General features: G+C 40.6%; 1 protein-coding gene across 1 annotated transcript in view; it reads right to left on the bottom strand.

Annotated features, from left to right (window-relative positions):
- The window catches only part of ST8SIA6 (ST8 alpha-N-acetyl-neuraminide alpha-2,8-sialyltransferase 6), a 134,224-nt gene that overhangs the window by 61,075 nt on the left and 46,943 nt on the right, over positions 1–26,206 (bottom strand). Inside the window, exon 3 of the mRNA XM_019662919.1 lies at positions 14,755–14,844. Coding sequence (XP_019518464.1) covers positions 14,755–14,844 — 90 coding nt within the window. The remainder of the gene's footprint in view (positions 1–14,754; positions 14,845–26,206) is intronic.

Here is a 26,206-nt window from a genome sequence, read left to right as displayed (position 1 = left end):
CCCCCTGAGGAGCTTAGGTCTACATGAAAAGAAATTCTGCAAATCAATACAGTGCTATAAGATTTTCAATCAATATTGCCAATCATTTCCACTGGGCAATACTTTTTAAAGGAATGGTTGATGAGCGTGTAACAGCTAACAAAGAGAGGTATGGAGCAGGTAGACTGATTTGAGCTATGAATAGTGCTGACATCCTGACATTTCATCTACAAAAGGTAGAAGAATTCAATTTACATTGTTTTCAACTCTACATGATGGTAACTTCTAATTAGAATGCTGTGGTTATTGGCAATCGGCAGAAGAGAAATAAATCTCCAACTTTTATTTACTCTATTTCTTTTAGTGTCCCTCAGATAAGTGAAATATTCTAAAACAGCTTCAAGAATTAACTCCTAGAGATGCCCATGTTTTTCTTCAAAGCCCCAGGGAAATCTCTATATTGCCATATTTGAAAAAAGTCAGATAATGATTTTTTTTTTTTAAAAAAGAACACTTTCTCTGTCCTAGACAATGAACTTTTGGGGTTTCGATATTAATGATATGTGTAAGGCACGTGCTACAAAACACTGTAAGCAGTGACTAACCTTAGCCCAACCAAAAGGGAACAGGGTATCTATTTACAAAGGGGTGGGTCATGGTAAAGGAAAGGCTACACAGATTATGGTTAAGCACACCAGGGCTAGCAACAGGTAGAGCAGGAAAGCTGTTACTGCCCGAAGTCTGTAGGCTACCCAGAAAGAGCTATAGCTGTTGGTGTAGAAGAGGGCCGCTAGACAGGGGTGGTGGCCTTTGGGAGAGGATGCAGTCATCCCTCAACCACACCCACACAGAGGGATCCAGGGAATAAATACCCCCAACTTTCTCTCTTCCCATTTGAAACTCTCCCACCAATGACTCCCATAGGCTGACCCTAACAGGAAGCCAAAAGTTATGAGTCCAATGAATGTAGCCCCAGGAAGCCAGCCTTCTGAAGCAAGCAGCAGGAACACAGATGGCAGGGAGAAGATCTGGAAGATTAAAAGGGAATAGAAACGAAAATCTATTCATGATGTTACTTATCAGAATTATTTGGAGGTAACCGAATGTACTTCACTGGGCTAGTTCCATATAACGACAACACCAAGCAGTACCTATTGACAAAACAAGAAAACATAATTTTAAGTATTAAGTATCTCCTTCACAAATACCTGTCGCATGCAAATACATTACCAGAATAAAAAGAATGAATACACAAAGAATGAAGCTGCTATTTTAAGATTTTCATATTTCCTTTCGCAACACAATCACTACAAGATTTCTGAAGACACAAAAAGGATGACTCACTTTTCGAGTTTATAGAAAGGAATCTCTAGACATATAAGAGGATATCCAGAGATGAAGATACAAGCAATTTAGTGATCTTACACTATCAATTTTTAGAAATAGGATCCTATATATTGTAAGGAAATGGAGAGAACCAGTAAGTTTACGGTTTCTCCATTCTTGAAGAGTAACATTATATAGTTAGAGCGAGTTATAATAGTGAAGGAGCTAGCATAGAGAGTATACTTGGTAAGATTTCTAAGCCACAGATGAGTGACTATGAACTCTTTGCTTTTTAAATTCTTCTGACTCACATATGCAGAGTTGATCTCTCCTTCCTCTGTGTCCTTTGTCCCACCCTATATCTAAGATTTATCTCTAGCACTTAGCCTTTTGTTTTCATGTACTTAATAAATACTTATTGGGCATCTGCTATGTGTGAGGTACTGTTCTAGGGATCAGAAATACAAATAACGAACAACACAGATGTTTTTGAAAATCCATGTTCTCATAAAATTTTATTATATTAGGGGATGATCAACCAATACAATAAACCAAATGTATTGGCTGAATTGTGTTCCCCAAAATTCAATGTTGAATACCCAGAACGTCAGAATGTGACTGTATTTGGAGATAGGGTCTTTGAAGTTAAAGTGAGGCCATTAGGGTGGCCCTACTCCAATCTGACTGATGTTCTTATAAGAAAAGGAAATTTGTATATACAGAGAGACACCAGGAGTGGGGCACACATAAAGAAAAACCCCAGCAAAAAGGCAGCCATTTGCAAACCAAGGAGAGAGACCTCAAGAGGAACAAAACATGCCAACACCTTGATCTTGGACTTTTAGACTTCAGAAATGTGAAAAAAATAAATTTCTATTGTTTACGCCATCTAGCCTGTGATAATTTGTTATGGCAGCAGCCCTAGCAAACTAATACACCAAATAATATTTAAATTAATAGCATGTTGAAGTACTATGCACTAAGTACTCTGAAGAAAATAAAGCAGGAAAAGAGAAAGAAAGTACGTGAAATAGAGTTGCAATTTAGGTGGAGTGGTCAGGGAAGGCCTCACTAGGAGGTAATAGTTGGGCAAAGACTTGAAGAAGGTGATTAAGATATGTACATACAAGGGTGTGGGGATAGGAAAACATTCTAGGCAAAGAGAAGGACAAGTGCAAAGGCCTGAAGTAGAGACAGGCATGGTATGTTTGAGAAACAACAATATGGTTAGGATGACTGGAAATCATCCGTGAATCACTCATAAAACCACTCGTGAAGATAGCAGGAGATGAGGTCAGGACGGTAATAAGAAAGCTGATGGCACAGGCCTTGCTATTCAAAGTATGGACATCAGACTAGCAGTGTTGGTATCACATAATAAGATTGTTAGCAAAGCAAAAGTTCAGGCCCTGTCCCAGACCTACAGAATCAGAATCTATTAAAACAAAATCCCCAAGTGATTTATAAGCGCATTAAAGTTTTTAACAGCTTTACTGAGGTATAACTCATATACCATACAATTCACCCATTTACAGTATACAAATCAATGATTTTTAGAGTATTCACAAACGTGTACAACCACCACTACAGTTAATTTTGGAATATTTTTATCACCCCAAAAATAAATCCTGTACACTTTAGCTATCATCCCCTGTATCCCATAAATTTTGGTATGTTGTGTCTTCATTTGCATTCATCTCCAAGTATTTTTTGATTTCCCTTTTTATGGCTTCATATACCCATTGCATAGTTAGGAGTATATTGTTTAATTTCCACATATTTCTGAGTTTCTCAAATTTTCTTATGAATATTGATTTCAAATTTTATTACAATGTGGTCACATACTTTGTATTATTTCTACCCTTTTAACTTAATTGAGGTTTGTTTTATAGCCTAGCAAATGATTTATCCTGGAGCATGTTTTATGTGTAGTATTAAGAAGAATGCATGCTGTGTTGTTGGGTGGTGGTATGTCCTATATATGTCTGTTAGATCTAGTTGTTATATAGTATTGCTCAAGTCTTCTATATCCTTGTTGATTTTCTGTCTCATTGATCTTCTGCCTCCAATTATTGTTGAATTATTTTTCTCTTTGTCAGTTTTTTGTTTTGTGTGCTTTCGTACTATGTTACTAGGTGCATATGTGTTTGTAATCGTTATCTCTTCCCGCTGGATTGACCCTTTTATGATTATCTCCTTCTTTATTTCTATTAACATTTTTTGTTTTAAAAGTCTATTTTGTCTGATATTGGTATAGCCACTCCAGCTTACTTGTGGTTGCGGTTTGCATGATATATCTTTTTTCATCCTTTTACTTTTAATCTATTTGTATATTTTAATACAAAGTATGTCTTCTGTAGATAGCAAATAGTTGAATAATGTTTAATCCAGTTTGATAATCCCTTCCATTTGATTGCATGATTTAATCCATTCACATTTAATGTTATTATTACTACAGTTAGATTTTATCTCAGCCATTTTATTTTTGTTTTTACATCTAGCATGTATTTTCTGTTCCTCTGTCCCTCCTTTGCCTCTTTCTTTTGCCTTCAGTGAATATGTAGCATTTTAATGTTTTTAATAATTTTAACTACATTTTTCAGTGGTTGGTCTAGGATTGACCATATACATCTAAATTTATCAGAATCAGCTTCCAATTTATACAAGTTTAATTGCATTGAACTAAACATTATTCTTATATAGCTCTATTCCCTTTTCCCCTTTTTGTGGAATCTTTGTTACACAATATTACATCTATTAATGTTATAAATCCAACTAAACATGTTATAACCATTACTTTACTGTCTGTAGTCATTTCCTTAGCCTGATACAGCTTTGCTCCCACCTACCTCCTTTGTGCTGTTATTAGTAAATATACTACATGTATGTCTGAAAAGTGCCTATAAGGGCTTTGTAGGCTACTGTAAGAATTTCATCTTTTATGAAATGGGAAGGCACTGGAACAGAGAAGTGACCTGACTTATATTTTAAAAGGTTCCTTCTGTCTACTTTACTGAGAATAGTTTCCAAGAGAGCAGGGGTGGAAGCCAGGAGACTAATTAAATAAAAGAGGTTTGCCATAATCCACAAGTGGAATAAAGAGGGCTTGGACCAGGATGGACATGGTAGAGTTAGTAAGAAACGACCAGCTCCTGGGCATGATTTGAAGGTGGCCAATGCATTTAATGACAGATAATGAGATGGCTAGAAAGAGAGGGGTCAAGGACAACTGTAAGCATGAGAAGAACACACCTGCCATTAACTGAAGCAGGGGAGAGTGCTAGACAACAAAGCTCAGGGGGAAGTCCAGGAGATCCTGTGCCACATGTTAGGTTGGAGATTCCTTAACATCCCAGGAAGTAGTGGCTGGGCAGAGGTACATCCAAATCTGAGGTTCAGACAGGAAATATAAATTCGGAATCATCAGTTTGTAGGGAGTATTTAAGCCCATAGGACTCACTGAGGTCCTTCAGGACTGAGAATGAAGAGAAATTAGGCCTGCGGACTGAGTTCTAGGACACTCTGGTATCAAAAGTGAGGGGAGATGAGGAAAAATCTGCAAAAAAAAAATGAGAAAAAGAAGTGAATGTGTTGTAAATGTCTGACTCTTTATATACTGATTAAAAAGCTGATTAAAAAGCAGAAATCATTTCTTTATTATTGTATCCCTTACGTAAGAGTTCTCAACCCGTTCTCAATCACACATACTTTGAAAATTTTCCCCGTGAGTCTGATGAATGCCTTCAGGTTGAGAATAACTATCCCTGTGACTGTCAATAGTTCTGGGCACATAGAAGTTGCTGTGTATTTCTGAAATTGAAATGTAATATATATAACAGAAAAACACCCAAAGGTTTAAGGTGTTACTTCTGAACTATGACAATAATTAGCCATCAGCCCTGATAGTGCCGAGAAGCCACACTGATCCCCAAATTGCAATTAGGGTAACTGCTGTGCAAGCTAATGCTACCTAAGTCTATTTACATTGCAGAAGCATAAGTAAAGTAAGTAGCAAAAAGTGAGGAAAGTATGTAGTGTTTTAGAGATGGATCGCTTTTGAGTAGCTTCACATTATAAAGTCAAATGCCTTTCTCTTCTTCTATTTGTGAATTGTAATGCTGCTCCCGTTAAGAGTGGTACCATACAGTGAAAAGAGAACAGTCAGAATTTTGTGCAAATCCCGGCTCTGTCATTTGTATCTGTCTGATGTTCTGCACACCATTTCAGAACATTTCAGAAGCCTCTGAGCTAATTTCTTTCACTTACGGAATTAGAATAATGAAACCTACTCTGATGAAATATTGCAAGGACTACAGATGCATTTAAATTATCTGACATATAGAGTAGGGCCACAAAATGGTAGTTGTTATTAACAGTATTGATCGTTTTGGTAATAATAATTATTATAATAAAAATATGATAATGTAAAGGATTATGAATTGAACAGTCAGTTATCTATGGCTATGTAATACATTTACTGCAAAACTTGGTTTAAAACAACAATAAATGTTAATTATTGGACAGTTTCTGCAAGTCAGGAATTCACAAGCAGCTTAGCTAGGTAGTTTTGGCCCAGCAGCTCTCATTTGGATGCAAAATGAAGATGGTGGTCAGGGAGGAGGAGATTCATTTACATGGCTGACAAGCTGGTGCTAGCTGTTGGCAGGGGGTCATAGTTCCTTGACACACAGACCTTTCCATGTCCTTACGACACGGTAACTGGCTTATCCCAGAGCAAGAAATCCAAAGGACGTTAAAGCAGAACTACCAAATTCTTTTAGGATCTGGTCTTAAAAACGACACATCGTTATTTCTGCAATATCATAGTGGTTACACACAGCAGTCCTCCTGAGTGAGGTAGGAGGAAAGCAGGTGAAAATAGCAGGAGGACAGGATGGCTGAGTGCCACCTTGGAATTGTGGCTACCACAAGCAGTAAATAAACTATGCCTTTAACATGACCTGTTACATTTGAAAATGTTGACCAAAGTAACAGATGTGCTGTCTTTCTCTGTACCACTTCTAAAATTGCACATAATTCCAATTATTTCTCAGTGACCTTAAATATGTATGATTACTTTCATTGTCATTGTCTTCCTATGAAAAGTTTCTTTCTCATGACTAGTTATTTGAACAAGTGTGAGGAACTCTTCTGGTGTGAATACATAATCGACATCATCGCATAATTAAAAGTCAGCGTTTGTTTTCCTGAGGGAAAATGCAGTTTTGTTTCCATTGACAAACAGTTATAATACACTACCTCAATCTTGCAGCATGGTAAAAAATGATACTAAGCAACTCTTAACAAGCATTAATTAAGGAATTCAGATTAGGATTATGCTGGTTATCTTTCAACATGAACCATCACATGCAAAAAATTATTTCCCACCCTCCCATTAACTGGTTGCCTGACCTTGAACAAATCATAATCTCATTTTTTATCTTTAAACTGAGGCAGTTAGATTTTTTTAGAAAAATAAAAGTCATTCATGCTCATTGCAAACACATAAAAAAGATATAGATTAAAAGAATTTAAGAAACTATTCCTTCAATTTCTTAAATTGCATAATTATTTATTTCTTATGCATTCTTTGAGGTACAGAATGATGGTTAAACCACCTTTTAATAGATTTGGCATTACTTTTGTTGAGCATAAGTACAAAAGAAGTTTCAAAGACTTCTATCATAGCCTTCATATTAATTCATCTGCCCCAACTTAAAATTTTATATCAATAAACGCAGTCACTGTTTTGGGTACCAAGAGAAATTTCCCAAGATATTAGGAATGTACCATGTTGGTATGATGGCTGTTTTGTGTTCATTTCTTTTTTACCTCTATACCAAAGAAAAGAAAGAATGGTAAATTCTGGATCCCTTAAATGCTGACAGTGAAAGGCAAGTTAAAGGGTGAGAGGTGAGAAGACAGATGAAAGTATAGGTAACACTTTCTTTTTAAATTTTATTTTATTAAATATATTGGGGTGGCAGTGGTTAGTAAAATTATATAGGTTTCAAGTGTACAATTCTATAATACATCATCTATATATCACATTATGTGTTCACCACCCAGAGTTAATTCTCCTTCCATCACCATGTTTGATCCCCTTTTCCCTCTTCTACCACCCCCCTCCCCCCTTACCCTCTGGTAACCACTAAACTGTTGTCAGTTTCTATGAGTTTTTGTTTCTTTGTCTTGTTCCTTTGTCGCTGTCAGTTTTATATCTCATATATGAGTGAAATCATATGGTTCTTCATTTTTTTCTGTGTGACTTATTTCGCTTAGCATAATAATCTCAAAATCCACCATTTTGTCACAAATGGCACTATTTCATCTTTTCTTATGACAGAGTAGTATTCCATTGTGTATACATACCACATCTTTTTATCCAATCATCTACCGAAGGACACTTTGATCATTTCCATGTCTTGGCCACCATGAATAATGCTGCAATGAACATTGGGGTACATATATCTTTCCAGATAAATGTTTTCAGATTTTTTGGGTAGATACCTAGAAAGGGTGCTGCTGGGTAATGCGGTAACTCTATTCTTAACTTTTTGAGGAACCTCCATACTGTTTTCCATAGTGGCAGTACCAATTTACATTTCCACCAGCAGTGTATGAGGGTTCCTTTCTTTCCACAGCCTCTCCAACACTTGTTATTACGTCTTGTTGATGACAGCCATTCTAACAAGTGTGAGGTGCTATCTCATTGTGGTTTTGATTTGCATTTCCCTAATAGCCAGTGAAGTTGAGCATTTTTTCATATATCTGTTGGCCATTTGTATGTCTTCTTGGGAAAAGGGTCTGTTCAGGTCCTCTGCCCACTTTTTAATTGGATTGTTTGCTTTTTTGTTGTTAAGTTATACAAGTTCTTTATATATTTTGGATATTAGCCCCTTATCAGAGGAGTTATTTGCAAATATCTTCTCCCATTCGGTTGGTTGCCTCTGTGTTTTGTTGATGGTTTCTTTTGCTGTGCAGACGCTTTTTAGTTTGATATATTCCCATTCATTAATTTTTACTTCCCTTGCGCCTTTGAGGTCAAATTCATAAAATCCTTTTTGAACCCAACCTCCGTAAGTTTAGTACCTATGCTTTCCTCTATGCAGTTTATTGTTTCAGGTCTTATGTTTAGGTCTTTGATCCATTTTGAGTTTTGGCATATGGTGACAGAACACAGTCTAGTTTCAATCTTTTGCACGTAGCTTTCCAATTCTCTTGGCACCATTTATTAAAGAGGCTGTCTTTTCTCCGTTGTATGTTTCTGGCTCCTTTTGACTCATTTTTATCTGCCCGTATATATGTAGGTTTATTTCTGGGTTTTCAATTCTATTCCATTGGTCTGTGTGTCTGTTTTACTGCCAATACCATGCTGTTTTGATTATTGTCACTTTGTAGTACAAATTGAAGTCAGGGAGTGTGACACCTCCAGTCTTGTTTTTTTGTCCCTTATGATTGCTTTGGCTATTCAGTGTCTTTTGTGATTCCATACAAATCTGATGATTTTTTTTTTCCATTTCTTTAAAAAATGCCATTGGGATTTTGATGGGGATTGCATTAAATATGTATATTGCTTTGGGTAATATGGCCATTTGATTTCACCAAAAAGCTATTAGAAACAATAAACAAATACAGTAAAGTTGTTGGCTACAAAATCGATGTACAAAAAATCCATTGCATTCCTATATACTAACAATGAAATTTCAGAAAATGAAATAAAAATTCCTTTTACAACTGCAACAAAAAGCATAAATACCTAGGAATAAATTTAAAGGATATGAAGGACCTATGCACTGAAAACTATAGAATATTTTTTAAAGAAATCGAAGAAGACACAAAGAAATGGAAAGGTATTCTGTGTTTATGGATTGAGTATCATTTTCAAAAGCAATGAAAGCTTTTACAGACTTAACACTGAATAGAAACAAGTCATATATCCTTCTATGTCAAGAAAATCTTATATATGACCAAAAACTGTTTTTTCTGACAGACAAGTTGAAATTTAGGAATACCTGCTCTGTTATCAGGCTGTCAAATGATATGCTCACATTTGGGTTTTTTGAAGTTTGCTCTGCCATAATTTATACCTTTTCTTTTCAAGGCCATGTTGTACTCTCCAAGATAATAAATAGTAAAGAACACTGATGGCCAGTCTTCAATACACTTTGCCTTTCACTATACAAAAGGGCACCTTGTAACTAGCATCTTTATGGTGCCTCATTAGGATGTTACGTTTCAGAAAAATCTATGGTCCTCAGTCATTTTAAATGGCATTACATGAAATAGCTCATCAAATACACACACTCACCGCGTAGTATATGGTGCGAGCCACACCTAGCTTATGCAAGAGCTGTTTTCCAAATCTCAATTATGAGACTTTGGCTCTTACCCAGAAAAATCTATCTGAATGCGAGTGAGTCGTTCATGCTTGGTGATTGCACAGGAAGTTATAGGGCAGCGGCTTACACACTGTTCCTGAGAAGACCATCCCTTAGTCTCTCCTTTCACTAGAGATACTAGTTTAACTATTCTAGTGTTTAAATAATATAAGAGATTACTGTTGTTTAAAAAAAAATGTTGTCTTCCCCCTTTCAGAAACACTGTAGGGGCCTACAGCCAATAGCATGATGAGAACGGGACTTAATATATCTGTGGCAGAGATATCTGGTTGTCCACTGAATGGTGCTGTCTTTCATAGCATACAATTTTTGCTGCCAGAGGCTTCCCAGCCACACACTACATGCCCCAACGCCAACCACACGCCAACTCCACTCATATTCCATTGGGCAAAAACAGTTGCATGACCTCAAACGTCTAGGTGGGCCAGTTCCAAACAATGAAGGTAATGTGTATCCGCTCCAAACTGTGTGTGCTTTCTCCATAGCATCTCCATTTTCGGCAGCAAGCCTAAGATCATCTGTTAAAAGATGGCTACCCAATAAAATGGAAGGAGCCAGAATCTCTAAGTCAATACTCAGAGGAGATCTGCCTAGTCAAGAAGGAATGTCTAAAGCTGGCAAAGTGGCACATTGGTTAAGTGTTGGCTTGGGACGCCAGCTCTGAGCAGCAGGGCCCAGGTTTGGAGCCCACATTAGGGTCAGTGACGCTGCGCCCTCTACAGCTAAGATGGTGAACAACAGCTCGACCTGGAGCTGGGCTGCTGTGAGTCACCAGTGACAGTGTAGGCTTCAGTGGGGCTGGCCGGCAGCTGGCACGAGCTTTCATGAGCTGCCGTGAGCTGCCATTAGTGGCCATCCAATGGCCGCCGAGTGACTGCCTCACCCGGGAAGAGCGCAATGATAATACCAACATGGGCCAGTGAAGCGACGTCCTCCACAACTAGACTTAAGAACAAAAGGACAGCAACTTGTCTGTTCCCCTCCCCCAATTCCCCAATAAAATCTTAAAAAGAAAAGAAAAAGGAATATCTATAATGAACATAGCATGAGAGAGAATAGAATTTTGTTACAACATTGCAATTTGGGAGAGTTTGCTAGAGCGGTTCATCTACTCTAATGGCAGACACCAAACAAATAAATGGCAGACACCAAACAAATGAATGTAAATTTTAGGAGATCCAGAATCATCTGGGAAAATGGAAGAGAAGCACAAGGAAGAAAAAAAGCACAGCAACAGGAGGGGGAGAAATGAGTTCATTTTCTGGGTCAGCCCCTAGGAATCAATTCATTGGTCTGAAGCAATGCAGACCAAGATGGACAGCTTGGTTATCCATACAATCATTTGTCTAAAAATATAAACAGAAAAGATTACAAATAACCTTTGCCACACTGAAAGATAAACAAACTATCAGTATTAAAATGGCTACATAACATTTTTTAGTACAGTATAATATTTTATCTGGGAGACAACCTGGTGAAAGGTGGATTGGGCTGAAGAAACCCAGGGGAATATTCAAGGGGAAAAGATAAGGTAGGAAAAACCTGAAGATTCAAAGTAAGGAGAAAAGTCAGAGCAGTGAAAAACCGGTTTCAAAAAGGAGTTGAAATTTATGAAATTAAGGATAATTAATTTTGAAGAGCTAGAAATTAAGAGATGGTAGATGAACTGCTTTGAAGACTTAAGAAGTCTATTCATGCATTAGTTCATTCAATAAGTAATTCCTGAGCAATTATTATGTGTTGAATGTGATAAACACCCAGGATAGAACCATGAAAAAGCTCTTTGGAGATCATAGTCTTAAACAGAGAATTAAAAAGTGTGATACGTACTATCCTATCCCACTGGTCCTCAGAATGGCAATGGGTTAATTTCCTTTTATGCAAAAATACAGTCAAGACCAGTGGAGAAAAAGCTCTGTTTCCCTCTCACTACAACTCCATCTTCCTAAATTCTATCTTAGCAACCTGAAAGGGACAAACTGGCTGAAGAAAGAGAAAATTCTAAGACTTCAACAGACCGTGACAAAAATAGAGCAAAATAATTATTTCTAAGAAAATGAAATTACTTTTTATCACCACACCCTGAATAGCTTTCCTGATTGTCTCCTGAAAGTCTGTAATAGCACTGGTCGCAGCACGCACATTCCTGACAATAGACGATACGACTGAAAAAAAAAATTAGTCTCCTGTGTGCAAAATAACACTTTCACAACAATGGGCAATTCGTGGCTGCTCTCTCTAGACCTTTGCCGAACAGAATACCAATGCAGGCTAATTACATAAGCTAGCTGAAAAGTGTGTGCGTAATGGAAAGGCATCCCCCTAAAGAACAGCCAAGAAAAGGTCTCAGCACCAAATGCAAAACAACAGAAAAAAAAAAAAAAGCAAAAGAGCAAACATGAGAGCGTATGCACAGGCATTCTTATTAGCATACCGCAGTTAGCCATTTTTGTAGATGCACATAAAAGAGTTGTAAAATTCTCTGCTTGGAAAAGAATACCTTCCATCATGAAAGAATTTTTCCCCCATGCTGACTCAAGTGCTTTTTGTTCCCATGCACAGCCCTGGATCATACTTACGCTGAGGGCTTTTGTCGCTTTGGGGAGTAAAAATAGTTCTTGTCAGGAAGAGAGTTGAGCAGGGTCAAAGGCAGTTTCCACACACGGATTCACATGTTGGGCAAGGAAAACAACTGGCTTGTCACAGGGGACGCTGGAGCAAGGACCAGTTGAGGTCCAGTGCCATTTATCTGGTGCATAGAGGGGACTGCAAGAGGTCTGAAACTCGAATCCCTCAGGAAAAGTTTCAGAAAGTGCCCAACAAACAAAACAATGGCTCCAACACAATCCAAACAGATGTGTAGTGCCATGTATAACACGTGAGCTATTTTAAGTCTGCCCCAAAATTCAATGAGTGTATTGTTTGAGAAGAGAAGCATTTACAAGTGTTCATTCCAGCCATTCTACAGTGAGAGTCCTGGCAGGAAAGATGGCCCGACCAAACTGTGCCGTTTCAGAGAAGTTCAAAGAAGGGGCTTGTCCTAAAGGCCTGAGCCAAATGTAGAGAAATCCACTTACAATTATCAGGGGACTATTTGCAGCTTATTGCTAAGCTGAAAAGTACAAGGGAGGGGCAGGGAGGGGACCAGGGGTGCCTTCACAAAAGTCATGGCCTTCTCTCAGGATGTAACACCTTCCTTCCATCAAGGATGTAATTAATCTGCAGTGACACCACAAGAAAAAAGCTTCTTTTCCTTTCTCCTTCTTCTGACCAGTTTCTAGTGCTCCCCTCTGGGGCAGAGCCATACAAAGTCAGATGACAGAGGAGCAAGGAGGCTAAAGACAAAGCCCTTGTAGGCTGGCCTCCCAGGGCAAAGAAAGACACAGGCCAAACTGTAGTGAAAAGGGAACTGTGGATCAGGTGCCGCAAATGGAAGGATCTCGGCACAGTGGGTTTCTCTAGGAAGCCTAGTCCCATCAGCTGTAATTTAAGGGAAAGAAAACAAAAATTTGAGTAAGGCTCTCCTTTTGTCATAAACTGAGCTGACATACAGGATTGTACTGTCAGCTGAGATGAACTCATATCAGAGATCTCACCCAGTACCAGGCTTTCCTAAAAATGTCAAAGATCCACTCAGTCACAAGGCTCAGACAAAGCAGAGGGTACCTGGGACATTAGGGGTGCTCTCCCTGGTCTGTCTTCATGCACTGGACATGCATCTCGGGCCTGGAACAGTGAGTGAGGTCTCCAAGTGGGGTCCATGGGGTTCCCTGCACAGCAGGAGCATTTAAATTATGAAACATCTGCCTTTATACCCAGAACATTGGGTGGCCTGGGTTCTACTCTTCCGGGGGGACCTGCTTCAAAGATCCTTAGTCCCATTTATTGTAAGTAATACTTCACCAGGAAGCAGCCTGCTAGGGGCTTTCAATGGATAAGGTCTCTCCCTCGCAGCAAATAGCATTAGTCTATAACCCAGAGGTGCAGTTAAAAAGAGATTAGACCAGGTTGCCTACCTTGGTTTCTTTGCCCCCAGTATAACCTCCCATACCCCTAGGGAAGGGAGTGAATGGATTTTAGGCAGCCACTTTAACGCTTTCCTCCTGCAAACATTATATTTAAAATTGAAAGACGTGTGTGTGTGTGTGTGTGTGTGTGTGTGTGTGTGTGTGTGTGTGAGAGAGAGAGAGAGAGAGAGAGAGAGAGAGAGAGAAAGAGATTGATTAATTGATTTAGGTAGAGAAAGAGAAAAATATAAAAAATTGGAGGAGGGAAGGTCGCTGGGTGTCCCTTGCATGACATTGGAATGAGGAAATCTGCTGTATATCTCTTACCTGAACAATCTTCCAACTTTGTCAGGCAAGCCCACAGCAAAATGCAACTCAGATGAATTCCTTAGAGCGAGATTACAGGCGTACCCAAAGGCCCCTGCCCCACAGGTATGCCCTTGGCCAGCACTGTCAGGCTGTGCTCCTTTCAGATAGGAGCAAAGCAGTGCCTCTGTCATCAGACTCTCAGGCCACCCGTGGCTCCTTCTAAGTCTGAAGCTTTCAGAGCTTTTTAGATCTCCTTTTCCCCAGTTTGGAGAAGATGGTATCATGAACTCTCTAAAATACAGGATTGTAAACTGGGAGGGAGCCACAGCTGGGACTGGGGATAAGTGTGTTAACCCTTCTGGGATTGTGACCATTACACACAAGTGTGCGTTTTTCTAAAATCAGGTCTAGAATGCTTACAGGACTGTCTAAAAGACTGAGGACCTATAAAAGGTAAGCCAGCAAAACTACACAGGGTTTCTAGTGAAGGTGGACCCAGGAGCAGCTTAGCAACTCCCCACTGCCAGCTGGTCTGTGGCGGGTCTCACCGTGGTCTACGCTGTTCAGTGCCTCGTCCAACCTCCTCACCCACGGAAGCTCCTCCAAGCCCAAGGTCAAGCCTGAGCACAAACACGGTCTTATTTCCCAAATGTTTGCAAAGATGCTATGAAACATTTTAAATACAAAGTGCTTATTTTAAAATTAAATTAAATGTGAAGAGCAGAACTTACCTTTTGGTCTTGTTCGATAATGTCTGAAAACCATCTTGCAGATTAGTGCATTGCTCTGTCAGTCGGAGTGAGTTCTCATCCAGGTAGGTGCTGTTTCATGAAACAGATTTAAAACAAAAAAAAAAAAAAAAAAAAAAACCGATTGATTTAAAATGAGAGTTGATAAGATATTGTCAACAACAACAACAAAATCACATTTCTTGATAAAGTATGCCCACATGGAGTCTGACTTTTGTTCCATTATCAGATTTCTCCATGGAAAAGGAAATTGATGTTTTAATGATAAAGTCAAACAGAAAAGAACTCCCTATGGAAGACTTTATATTTTCAGGGTTTCATATTTTGAGGTTAGTGTGTACAATAAACACGTTATTGAATAGTGTTAATCGCTGCATGTGTAAGCAGGCTGTATTTTTAAAAGTTGCTGGTTCTGGTAGGAAGCACGCAGACCCAGGAGATCAATAGTTCTCCCTGAAAATAATGCAAGGTAAATCTGGCCTCTGATCGTTATATAACTGTGACATAAGGGTATGTTGCTATTGTTTATGAACCTGGAAAACTGGAGTTGGAACAAAACCCAATCAAAAAGCAATTTATGGAGTCGGCCTGCCTGAGGAGCCTCACATGCTATTTAACCTCTCCAGGCATCAGTGTCCGCATCTCTAGCCCTTCCATCTTAGTGTCATTGTCACGATATATACATGACATAGAAAACAACGTAAAGCACCTGGTAGCATGCCTGATGGAGTCAATGCTCAAAAAATTATGAACACACAATGTTATACACAGATGATGTGTTACACAATGGTACACCTGAAATCTATGTAACTTTGCAAACAATCGTCACCCCAATAAACTTTAATTAAAAAAATATATATCAACTATCAGTTTCCTTAGAATTCAAAACTGTGCCAACAACTGTCAATACATTTATTTCACCATCCTGAAGGTATTTGCTGAAAAGAGCCTAACAAGGGTTGGGGGCCGGCACAGGATGCTTTGGCTATGGAGTTAAATAAAACAGACTCCGCCCCTTTCCCTAGTGGCGCTTGCAGTCTGGTTAGGGAGAAAGATATTTCTCTCTCACACACACACAAAACACACAAGTGAAGATAGAATTATGAACTGTGATTAGGATCTTTAAAACAGCAGTGGGTGCCATGGCAGAGGGTAATGGGGAGACCCCTGCCTACTGAAGGGGCCTCTGAAACAGTGTCATTTTGATGGCAATCTCACGGGTAATCCAAGTGTGCTACATGAACTTTGGGAAGTGCGGGCAACATTCCAGGCAGAAAGGAAAAGTATATACAAAGGCCCCGGAATGCGGAGGAGTTCACAATGTTTGAGGAACTGAAAGAAGGCAGGTGGGGTTCAAGGCTGAAAGGGCGCTTGGAGTAGTAAGTAGGGCCCAGAGCACACAAACCTGGTAAACCAGGTTTAGTATTTATCCAAACAAGAAGGGGAAGCAACAGAATGCTGGAGCAGGGGAGCGGTGTGACCCAATGTATGTTCTAAGAGGTTCACTATGCAGAGATGCGAGAGGAAGAGAATTGGGACTATAGACAAGGTGGGAAAGTTTAGGAGGCTTCTGTAGGGTTCCCGGAGAGAGATGATGGCAACTTGTTTTACTAGCCAGGATAGGACAGACTACGATGTCATAGCAAACAACATGCACGCAGTTGCTTTACATAACAAAACTTTGTTTCTTGTTCCTGAAATGCCTGCTGCATGTCTGGATGGCTTTTTAGACAGGCTGCTTCGGTTGGGGCACCTTCATCGCAACAACGTGCTTCTATGATGACTGCGGCAGAAGAAGCTCGTGCTGGAAGGTCGTACCCTGCTTCTGAATGCCCGCGCCCAGCCAGAACTAGTCGCATGCCCAACCTGATTGCAAAGTGGGAGTCAGAGAAGAGCAACCATCCCGAGTGCCCAGAAGGAGAAGAGGCTGGGATATGGAAGTGCCCTGGAAGATGGCACCATACTGTCCATCAGCCTGAAGAGGAGCTGACAGATCTGAGATCTGTTCTGGAGATAAGACTGACAGAACTTCAAAATAAATTGGATATGGGAGGTGAGAGAGCGACAGGTGCACAGGTGAAGGTATTATATAAACAAGAGAGATTCATAATTAATTCTCCCATATTTCTCAGAAATGCGTTCTAAAAGCACAGAGTACATATGGGCTTATAAAATGCTGGTAGGCTCTTTCTCCCCCTCCCCCACTGCCTTCCTCCTTTCCCCTCATTCTGTCTCCATGGCTCACCTTCTGCGCTTCCTGAATGTATTACTGTACTTTCCAAGGATGTGTTTATTTCTAATTGGCTGTGGGTTTTATTCAGGCGGCACCGTTAATGAACTGAATTACCAAGGCAGCAGTGCTTTGAATTACGATGGCTGTGCAATATTACCTTGTAAACCTGTGACAAGCAGGCCCCCATAGGATTTAGTGTCACATAACTTTCCTTAAATCAGATAGTATCTTTGTTAATAAAAAGTCAAAACAGTTTTGCCCAACTGAAAAATCACAGAAGGTCCACAGACAAAACAAATGAGAATGTCTGGGCTAAAACGGGAATGAGAGAATGAAGTCATAGGAAAAACCAGGGACTTAGGTACCAGTAGGACCAGCCTTTGAACCTGAGACACACTCTCTGACCTTGGCCTTTGAGCCTAAGTATAAAGATACTGTAGACTGAAAGCTGGTGTCCCCTAAATTCATATGCTGAAATCCTAACCCCCAAGGTGATGATATTAAGAGGTGGAGCCTTTGAGAGGTGATGAGATCATGAAGGGGGAGCCCTCAAGAATGGGATTAGTGCCCTCATAAAATCAGCTGGAGAGGGTCCTTGGCCCCTTGTGCCTGTAAGGGTACAGTGAAAAGATGGCCGTCTATGAGGAATCGGGACCTCAACAGACACCAGCTCTGCAGCTGCCATGATCTTGGACCTCCCAGCCTTCAGAACTGTGAGAAATAAATGTCTGTTGTTTATAAGCCACCCCATCTGTGGTATTCTGTTACAGCACCCCAAAGGGACTAAGATGAGCAATTACCCGGGCCGTGTATAAGAACACCTGGCACACAGAAGTCACTAAATAAATGCTGTGTTCTTATTCTCCTAAACGCACCATTGCATTCTCTCCTAAAACCAGTCATTGTTATATCCACAGGGGTCAGAAACTGCTACCACCCACAGAAAATCACTGCACAGTGAAAGCAAGGGAAAGAGAAGCCCCTTGCAGTCCCTTTGCTTTCTGTTTCTCTCCTGTCCCCTTTCCATTCAGAGTCTTCATCGTTTTCTTCCTTTTCACCTACTATCATTAAAACCTCCCCAGGAAAATGTAGAATGCAGAATCCATGAACTTCAAACTTTTGTCTACATTAGGTGTCTGACCAATGTAAGCCCCTTTCACTGCCCGCTCAGACAAATCTCCCCGTTCATGCTATTTTCCACAATATTTGTTATTCAGTGACAGAATTACAGATTAACAGTATAACTGCCATGTTTTAAAATGCTTGAGGACCTGATATGTACACGATGCCAGGAGTCTCCGGGGAAAGGGAAGGTGGTGTTAGACCTTTCAAGGAGAGGGCTAGATGGCTCAGTTAGATGACATCGTCACTCCTCTCTGTTGTGTGACTGAGAACTAGATGTTCCTTAAATGTGAGCTCATGACACAAACCACAAGGGAGCTACTTGAAAGGGGAAAAGAAGAAACCTCAGTTCTCTATTGAGAGAAGACATGACCTGTAGACAGATCCTGTTGGAGAAATTGGCACCCACTGTGGATAGAGACGTGAGATCGACTCCTCTTTCACTTCTAATTTAGGGACATCTTTCAGACACATCAAAGAGAACAGAGAGAAATTGACCAAGATGAGAGTGGGAATGGCAAAGACCTGGAAACCTGGCAGAAGAACAGATTGCTGCAAGACGAGTGTGGGCGGACTTGTAACCCTAGGAACAATTACTGGGGATCAGGTTGTAAAGGACTGGATGTCAAGGAGAAGTTGAAATGATAGAGGCAGCTCCGGAGGTGAAGCACACCAGGGCCTGGTGCCGGGGAGCTGACATTCAGGTAGAACAAGTGCAGGATGTAAATGGACAGGGCCTCCCCCTAAAACTAATGCAAGCTGGCAGTCTGAGCACTTGGGTCTTGGGAGAGAAAAAGCACAGGTGTCAGGAGAGCTGCCAGGTAAGCAATAAGACCAAAATCGCTGGGCCAGACTCTTGGGCCAAACTAAGAATTCTGTTTCTGTCAACTCTGCTACTTTTTTTTTTTTTTTTTGCAATTTTCTGGTGAAAACCCTTTGTAAGAACTTCTTACCAGAATTAGCTAAAGAAAAGGATCAGTCCATATGTCAGAGATGAGCGTGTGCCAAGATAAGTCACAGAAGGGACAGTGGTCACCCTCTTGGAGATCTGTGAGAACTTGGTGGACCAAGTTCACACTTGACATCTCTCAGGCCAGACTGCTGAGATGACTATAACTGCGCCACCAAGACCTCTTTAATTGCTGCATTACAAGATAACAATCTCTGCCCACTCGTTGCTATGTGGGATTGCTTGTCTGCTCATTTGTAGCATTTGCAACAACTTGCCAACACTCTAAAGTCCCAGCTCCCTTGACATTTTGTTACACTCAGCTGGTAAATCTGCAATAATGGAGCAACAGAGTCCCTGGAAAAATACATTACTATATCTAACCCCTCCCCACAGGACTGCTGGGGGGGGGAACCACACAGTAGGTGGGTTGGTGCCTTGAGAAACATGGTGTCCAATGTGCTCAGCCTCTTGTCCACCTTGACAATTCTATCACATGGCACCAGCGACCTCCCTCTTCCATCTCCCTCACATGCACTGCTCTGCTGTCTGCACCATTCTGTGTCTTCCTCACTTACTTAATCATGCTTCCTATGTCAGAAAAAAACAAGGCTGCCCAATGGGAACTGATGTTTGGCTATAAGCCATAAGCCATCCCTGCTTTTCATCCCACGGAAAGAAGGATCTCCCCTCTTACCAAAGGATAAGCCACCTGCCGACCACCCCTCCCCATCTCCGCTACGACCCAGCCCCATCTCTTCATTTTTCTCTTTACTGAATCTTCACCCTTTCCCTTCCACTCCTCATGCTTCTCCTCCTCATGCTCAATTCTCTACTATCTCCAAGTCAAAACCAAACCAAACACCTCCTTCTGCTGTTCTCCTCTACTTAATGCTTTGCTCCTCCTTCAAACTGCAACCCGCTACCATCCCTTTCCTTTACCATGAATGCACTAAACCAGTCTCAGAAAGCAACGCCAAATTAGGGGGGTAGTTCAGCCCTCTTCTTTTACCCTCCAGAAGAATTTGAACCGCTGACCACTCACTCGCACCGGTTCCCATCAGTTTTCTCTCTCTGTTCTTCTACCTCTGACTGCTCATCAGGGTCTTTTGGCAGGTTCCTTCTTGGACTAATCCATAAGCATTGGTGTCTTTATTGAATCTTTATCTGCCTGTTACTTTAAAGCAACTGGTTGGCATTCAGTTACAGTATTCCCCAGGTCTCTCCCCAGGCCTCTTGTCTTCTCAGCCTGCATGTTTCTCTCCACATTTCAACCAACCCATTTTCCCTTCTCCTCCATCTTCACTGCCCCTAAGGTGAGGGGCCTCACGTGCACACTTGATCATGTCATTTCCCTGCTTCAAGGCCTTCCATGGTCCCCATCAGCCTCAGGACATGCTCCACACTCCTCAGCTGGACACACAGAGCCCCTGACCATCACTCATCGTTTACTGACAGTTTGCTAACCATTAAATGGCACAAATTCCTCTTTCTCCATTCCTTGCAAGTCATGTTATAGATTCTGACTGCTTTTATTATTTAATTATAGAATTTGTTTGTTTGGTACTGGCAACCAAGCCTCCAGGCACATTTTCATCACTTCAATATGTTAGAGGGGGAAAAAATCTTTAATAAGATTTGGGGGAGAAAAGATACACAAAAACAAGTATTTCTGCTATCATTATTATCTGTGTGGCTGATCTGTCTTTTAGAAATTTTATCTTTATAGGTCAGTCTTGAGTTAAAAGTGATCACTTTACAAAACCACCTGACAAGATTTCACAGAATAGCAAGAAGCTTAGAGACTACAATGGCTCCTGAAAAAATAATAAAAATAAATACTGATAATGAAAAAAAACCCAAGTGATTTGATCCCTACAAAATAATGTCATCAGTACTTACTTAGTGGACATCCACAAAGACCTCTAAAAAAAGAGTTTACGTCACCTACTGAGCATGACATTTAATTAGTGCAATCATGCAATCAGTCTCCTGGACAAGTCAAACATCCCTAAAATAATCTGCCTGTAGGTGACGAAGGAGTTTCAAGAACATCCAAATTCTATTTACAATGGCCAGAAAGGGGACAAAACTAGATTGTGAATCTCAAAGTAAAGCTCAAAACCGAATCAATTGTACTCTCTCTGAAGAAAGAATTTCTTAACAGATGGGGAATGCAGCCTAACATAAAAGAATAAGAATTCTTCCCTATACATCTCATGTTCCTTCCCCATGCCTGGAAAGAGGAGCTGGTAAGCTAGACGGACACGCTAACCACCAGGAGAAATCCCCTGTAGAGTGGTGTGACCACAACAGGCGATAGCGGCCACTTGTGCTGACTACAAGCTCATCAAGCAAACTTCTAACTATAATTTGCTACTCCCACCCCACCACCATGTAATTTTCCTGAGAGAGAATGGCACACATCCAACCCACTGCATATAGTTTGATTACTCTCTTGAATTGACAAATTAATATTCTGTTTTATAAATCACCCTCCTATGAGCTTGGTTAACACAAGCCTGCCTTTGAAATACCAATCGTACCCAGGGACTGACAAAACCAAGTCTTGGTGACTACAGAGATGAGGGGCAGACCCTGGCCTGCCTCTTTGTTCATTCATTCACCAGGCATCAATGGAGTGCCTACCATGTGCCACTGAGAATGGTGGCTGCTGGAGACGGGACAGTGAACAAAACAGTGTCCTTGCTACCTTAGCACAGAACACGGTGAGAAGGACAGACAAGTATGAGGCCCAACAATTAAGTTCGCAAATTCATCCTAGAAAAAGTGCTACATACCTCACTGCTGAATATCACTATGGTCACCTTAGAAGTACTCCCCTTGGGAAGCTATGCACTGATGCCAGTGTCTAGTCCACCCTTCAAAGCAATTTTGGAACTCTTTTCCTGGAATGGCCATCAGAGCTCTTGTCGTATTACCCTTGATGTCCTGTATGTCATCAAAATGTTTTCCTTTCAATATTTCCTTTATCTTTGGGTCAAGAAAGAAGTCATTGGAGGCCAGATCAGGTGAGTAGGGAGGGTGTTCCAATACAGTTATTTGCTTATTGGCTAAAAACTCCCTCACAGACAGTGCCATGTGAGCTGGTGCATTGTTGTGATGCAAGAGCCATGAATTGTTGGCGAGAAGTTCAGGTCATCTAACTTTTTCACGCAGCCTTTTCAGCACTTCCAAATAGTAAACTTGGTTAACTGTTTTCCCATTAGATACAAATTCATCATGAATAATCCCTCTGATATCAAAAAAGGTTAGCAACATCGTTGCAACAAGTCATGAACTTAATTGTCTGACCTCATAAACCCATGCTTACCATGCTGAGTTTGCAGAATAAATACTGGCTATTTTCTGTAATCATACTCATTTCAAGAAACCATGCATCTGTGTTTTGGTAGATGTCATTTAATTCAAAATACAGGAACTGCTTATGACTACACAGAACTTCACCTTTTATACATGAGCACTGCAGCCAACTAAAATTGCAAAAATTTTTGCAAATAATCTGTTCACTTGGCTTTCTCTTAACTTTTACCTGCCTTTGGTTACCTGTGACAAAGCATAATTAGCTAGCTCTCTACTACTAAATTAATTACCATACGTATTCCAGCCTCCTCCCATTGTTGAAAGATAGTTTTCAAAAATGTAAAATCATAAATTTCCTACAGATATAAAATGAACATGTGTTAAAGATTTTATTTTATTCATAATGAGGAAACCAGGAGAAACCAAAGCACAGACACATTTATGGATCAGGAATATTGAGATGAACATGTAAATGGAGGCAAAGCTGGCGGAGGGGAAGGAAAGTCAATGGGACCTCCACCAGATAGGGCAGTTTGCATATTTATAGACAAGAATTATTTTGCATTGCTCTGAGTTAATTGCAACTTACAAAATTGTAATATTGCTTCCAAAGGATCGGAACCACAGAATTCAGAGGTGTGATATGAACAATGCAAACTTAACCACTGAAGCACAAAACTTGCCGTAAACTATTAACAGCATCATGATAATGTTAAAGGAAGGCTCCATAGTCGTGAACCTAAGAGACTCCACTTTTTCTGAATTCCAGTCCCCTCTACTCCACCGCTTGCTCCAAGGGGAACAGGTGGGCCTGGCTTTGGTGTGAGTCATTTGGGGCAGAGACAAAGCATTGACCACTTGAGAAGGCTGAAGTGAGGGCTACCAAAAGGACAAGTGTGATGTAGAGATGGGTTAAAACTTCAAATCCAGGTGGGCAACACTAGGATCCTAAATAGGAAACTGAGTCTTTAGCAAAGTAGAGATCAAATTTTAAAAGGAGCCAAAATGGCAACAAGTAGAAGGAAAGAATTGACAACCATCAAGGCATCCACGTCACCTATTACTAGTCCTTAAGTGTGAGACCCCTGGGGGCTCAAGACAATCTCAGGAGTGTAGAATTAGGGTAGAATTCGTCTATCGTGCAGTGTTTCTATGTCTTTTTTAACCTGCTTCCAACAGTATTTTCTTACTCTACACAGCCAAGATTATTATGAGCTCTCTTTAAGATGCTTTGAATTTAAAAACTGTGGATAAACGGAGCATATTTTTACTACTAATATCCACTTTCCTTGATGCAACAATTCTGATATACACTTCTGGTTATGCATGAAGATTATAATTGCAACATCTATTGGATGGTCATTAGGTGTCAGGTGCTGTTTTAAACACCTCACACAGGTGTCATATCATTTGCTTCTTACAATGAATAGACAGGGTAGGCACTGGGTCTATTTTATAGATGAGGGGAAAAAAGGCATTATAAGATTAAAGAACATACCTAAATCATTCTGCTAGTTAGAACTGGAGTGGAGTTTGACCCCAGACATGACGGTTCTATGTTTTTAGTCACTATGCTATTCTACCTCCCCTCATAGGGAAAAATTTGTCCTTCAATGGAAAGCTATTCATTGTCCAGGTTACCTGATTCTGAGTCTATGGGAGCTGACAGAGATTCTCTCCTTAACCAAAATCTAGTCAGGCTCCTCTCTGCTCTTTGTCAACTAGGCCCAATCCTTGGGCATGTCCCAAAGAGCCCAATGTTAGCAGTAATCTTGCTAAATCAGTTTCGCTATACTTCTCCTTTCTCCACACGTGATCACTTTCAATATTGACCAAATTGCTCACGCCCCGTGAATCCCCAGGAGATATCTGAGTACCCTGGCCTTGCTTCAGAAAGAATTCTCTCAAGCCAAAGTTCTAGAATCCCTTCTTACCTTTGATACTGCCTCTTAGTAATTTCCCATTGTTAAAAAAAGAAGTAGCACGACCAAAATGGAGTCACTTGTGCTAAGCATCACGTTAGTAAACCAAGACTTAATACCTGACTGCAGTTTCAGCCTCTGACCTTTATTTAACCAGCCAATCAGGAATTAGCTGGCCAGCACTAGTGAGGTAATTGGCCTGACAGACCCCCTTCCATTCCCCATAGGAAAATGACCTAAGCCTCAAACAATCCACTTTTCTCACTCTTTTTAGAAAATGCCCTTGGCCCACTCCTTTCTGCCTTTAAAAGCTTTTACTTTTCCAGAGCTCTTTGAAGATGTTTTCTATCTGCTAGATGGGATGCTGCCCAATTCATGAATCATTGAATAAAGTCACTAAGATCTTTAAAATTTACTCAGTAGAATCTTGTTTTAATAACACCATCCCCCACCCTGCTCCTTGGCTATACGTTCCCACATTTCCTTGTTGTCTTTAGAGTTGAGCTCTATCTCTCGCCGCCACTGTACCCCAGCAGTGGTCCCTATACCTATCAGGATAGAACAGAATAAAGTCTGCCTTACCATTTTAATAAGTGTCATGAATCTTTTTTTTTCTTTAACAGAGCTATTTTGCAATTCTATAAATTGTAGCTAGCTGACAGCAATGCAAAATAATTCTTGTCTATAGGCATGCAAATGAATTATGTCCAGAGGAGAGAGAACTCTCCCCCACAGTGGGAAACTAGCTTGCTTCCATTTACACGTTCGTCTCAATATTCCTGATCTATATAGGTGTCTGTCCCTTTGAACTCACTGAAATGCCTTGCCAGTTTCCTCACTGATGAGTTAAATAAAATCTTTAAAAAGTGGTCAGTTTCATATCTGTACAAGAGGCATAGCCTGACCTTTTTATGAAAATGATCTTTTAAAACATGAATGAGAGTGCTGAAAACATTTCTGAATTGAATGAACTGATTACTCTGATCAAGAGGATAAACTCTGATGGCAAGTTGACCATTACATAGTTCAGATCCCCGCTCTGCCACACATTAGATATTTAGCCCCAAAAATGTTAGTTAACCCCTCTATGCTTTCAGCTTCATGTGCAAGGTTGCAAGATAGAGATGATACTATTTGTTTGACAGATGTGGTGGTGCAAAGTTTGTAAGAAATAAAGCGTGGAAACGCTCGGCACAGTGATTTAAGCCAAGAGCCCACTTAAACAGTATTCAGCAGGGGTCCTCACAGCGGTTGTCATTGTCATGGCATGCCTCCAGAAGCAGAGCTTCTCAAACTTCCTTTTTTTAAAAAAAAAAAGATTTTATTAGGGAATTAAGGGAGGGGAACAGTGTTGGGGAATTGGAAAAGGGGAACAGCCAAGTTGTTGTCCTTCAGTCTTAGTTGTGGAGGGCGCAGCTAGCTCAGCTCCAAGTCCAGTCGCCATCCGGCTGCCGGTTGGCAGCTTGCAGGCTGCTCAGCTCAAGGTGCCGTGTTCAATCTTAGTTGCAGGGGGGCGCAGCCCAACATCCCATGCGGGAGTCGAACCAGTAGCCTTGTTGTTAAGAGCGCACACTCTAACCACTGAACCATCCAACCGCCCCATCAGCAGCTCAGTGGCAGCTCAGCTCGGGTGCAGCTTACTGGCCCATGTGAGAATTGAACCCATGACCCTGTTGCTCAGAACTCGCGCTCTTAACCAACTGAGCCACTTGGCTGGCCCTCTTAATGTGCCTGTGAATCAATCACCTGGAAAATTTACTAAAATGCAGACTCTGGTTGAATAGATCTGGGTGGGGCCTGATATTCTGCATTTCTCAGAAGCCCCCAGATGACGCCCATCCTGCTGGACTGAGGGTCACACTTTCAGTAACAAAGTCTTAAAAG

This window comes from Hipposideros armiger, unplaced genomic scaffold, assembly GCF_001890085.2.
Source record: "Hipposideros armiger isolate ML-2016 unplaced genomic scaffold, ASM189008v1 scaffold_383, whole genome shotgun sequence".
In the NCBI taxonomy this organism is placed as follows: domain Eukaryota; kingdom Metazoa; phylum Chordata; class Mammalia; order Chiroptera; family Hipposideridae; genus Hipposideros; species Hipposideros armiger.
This window is presented reverse-complemented; position numbering and strand designations above follow the sequence as displayed.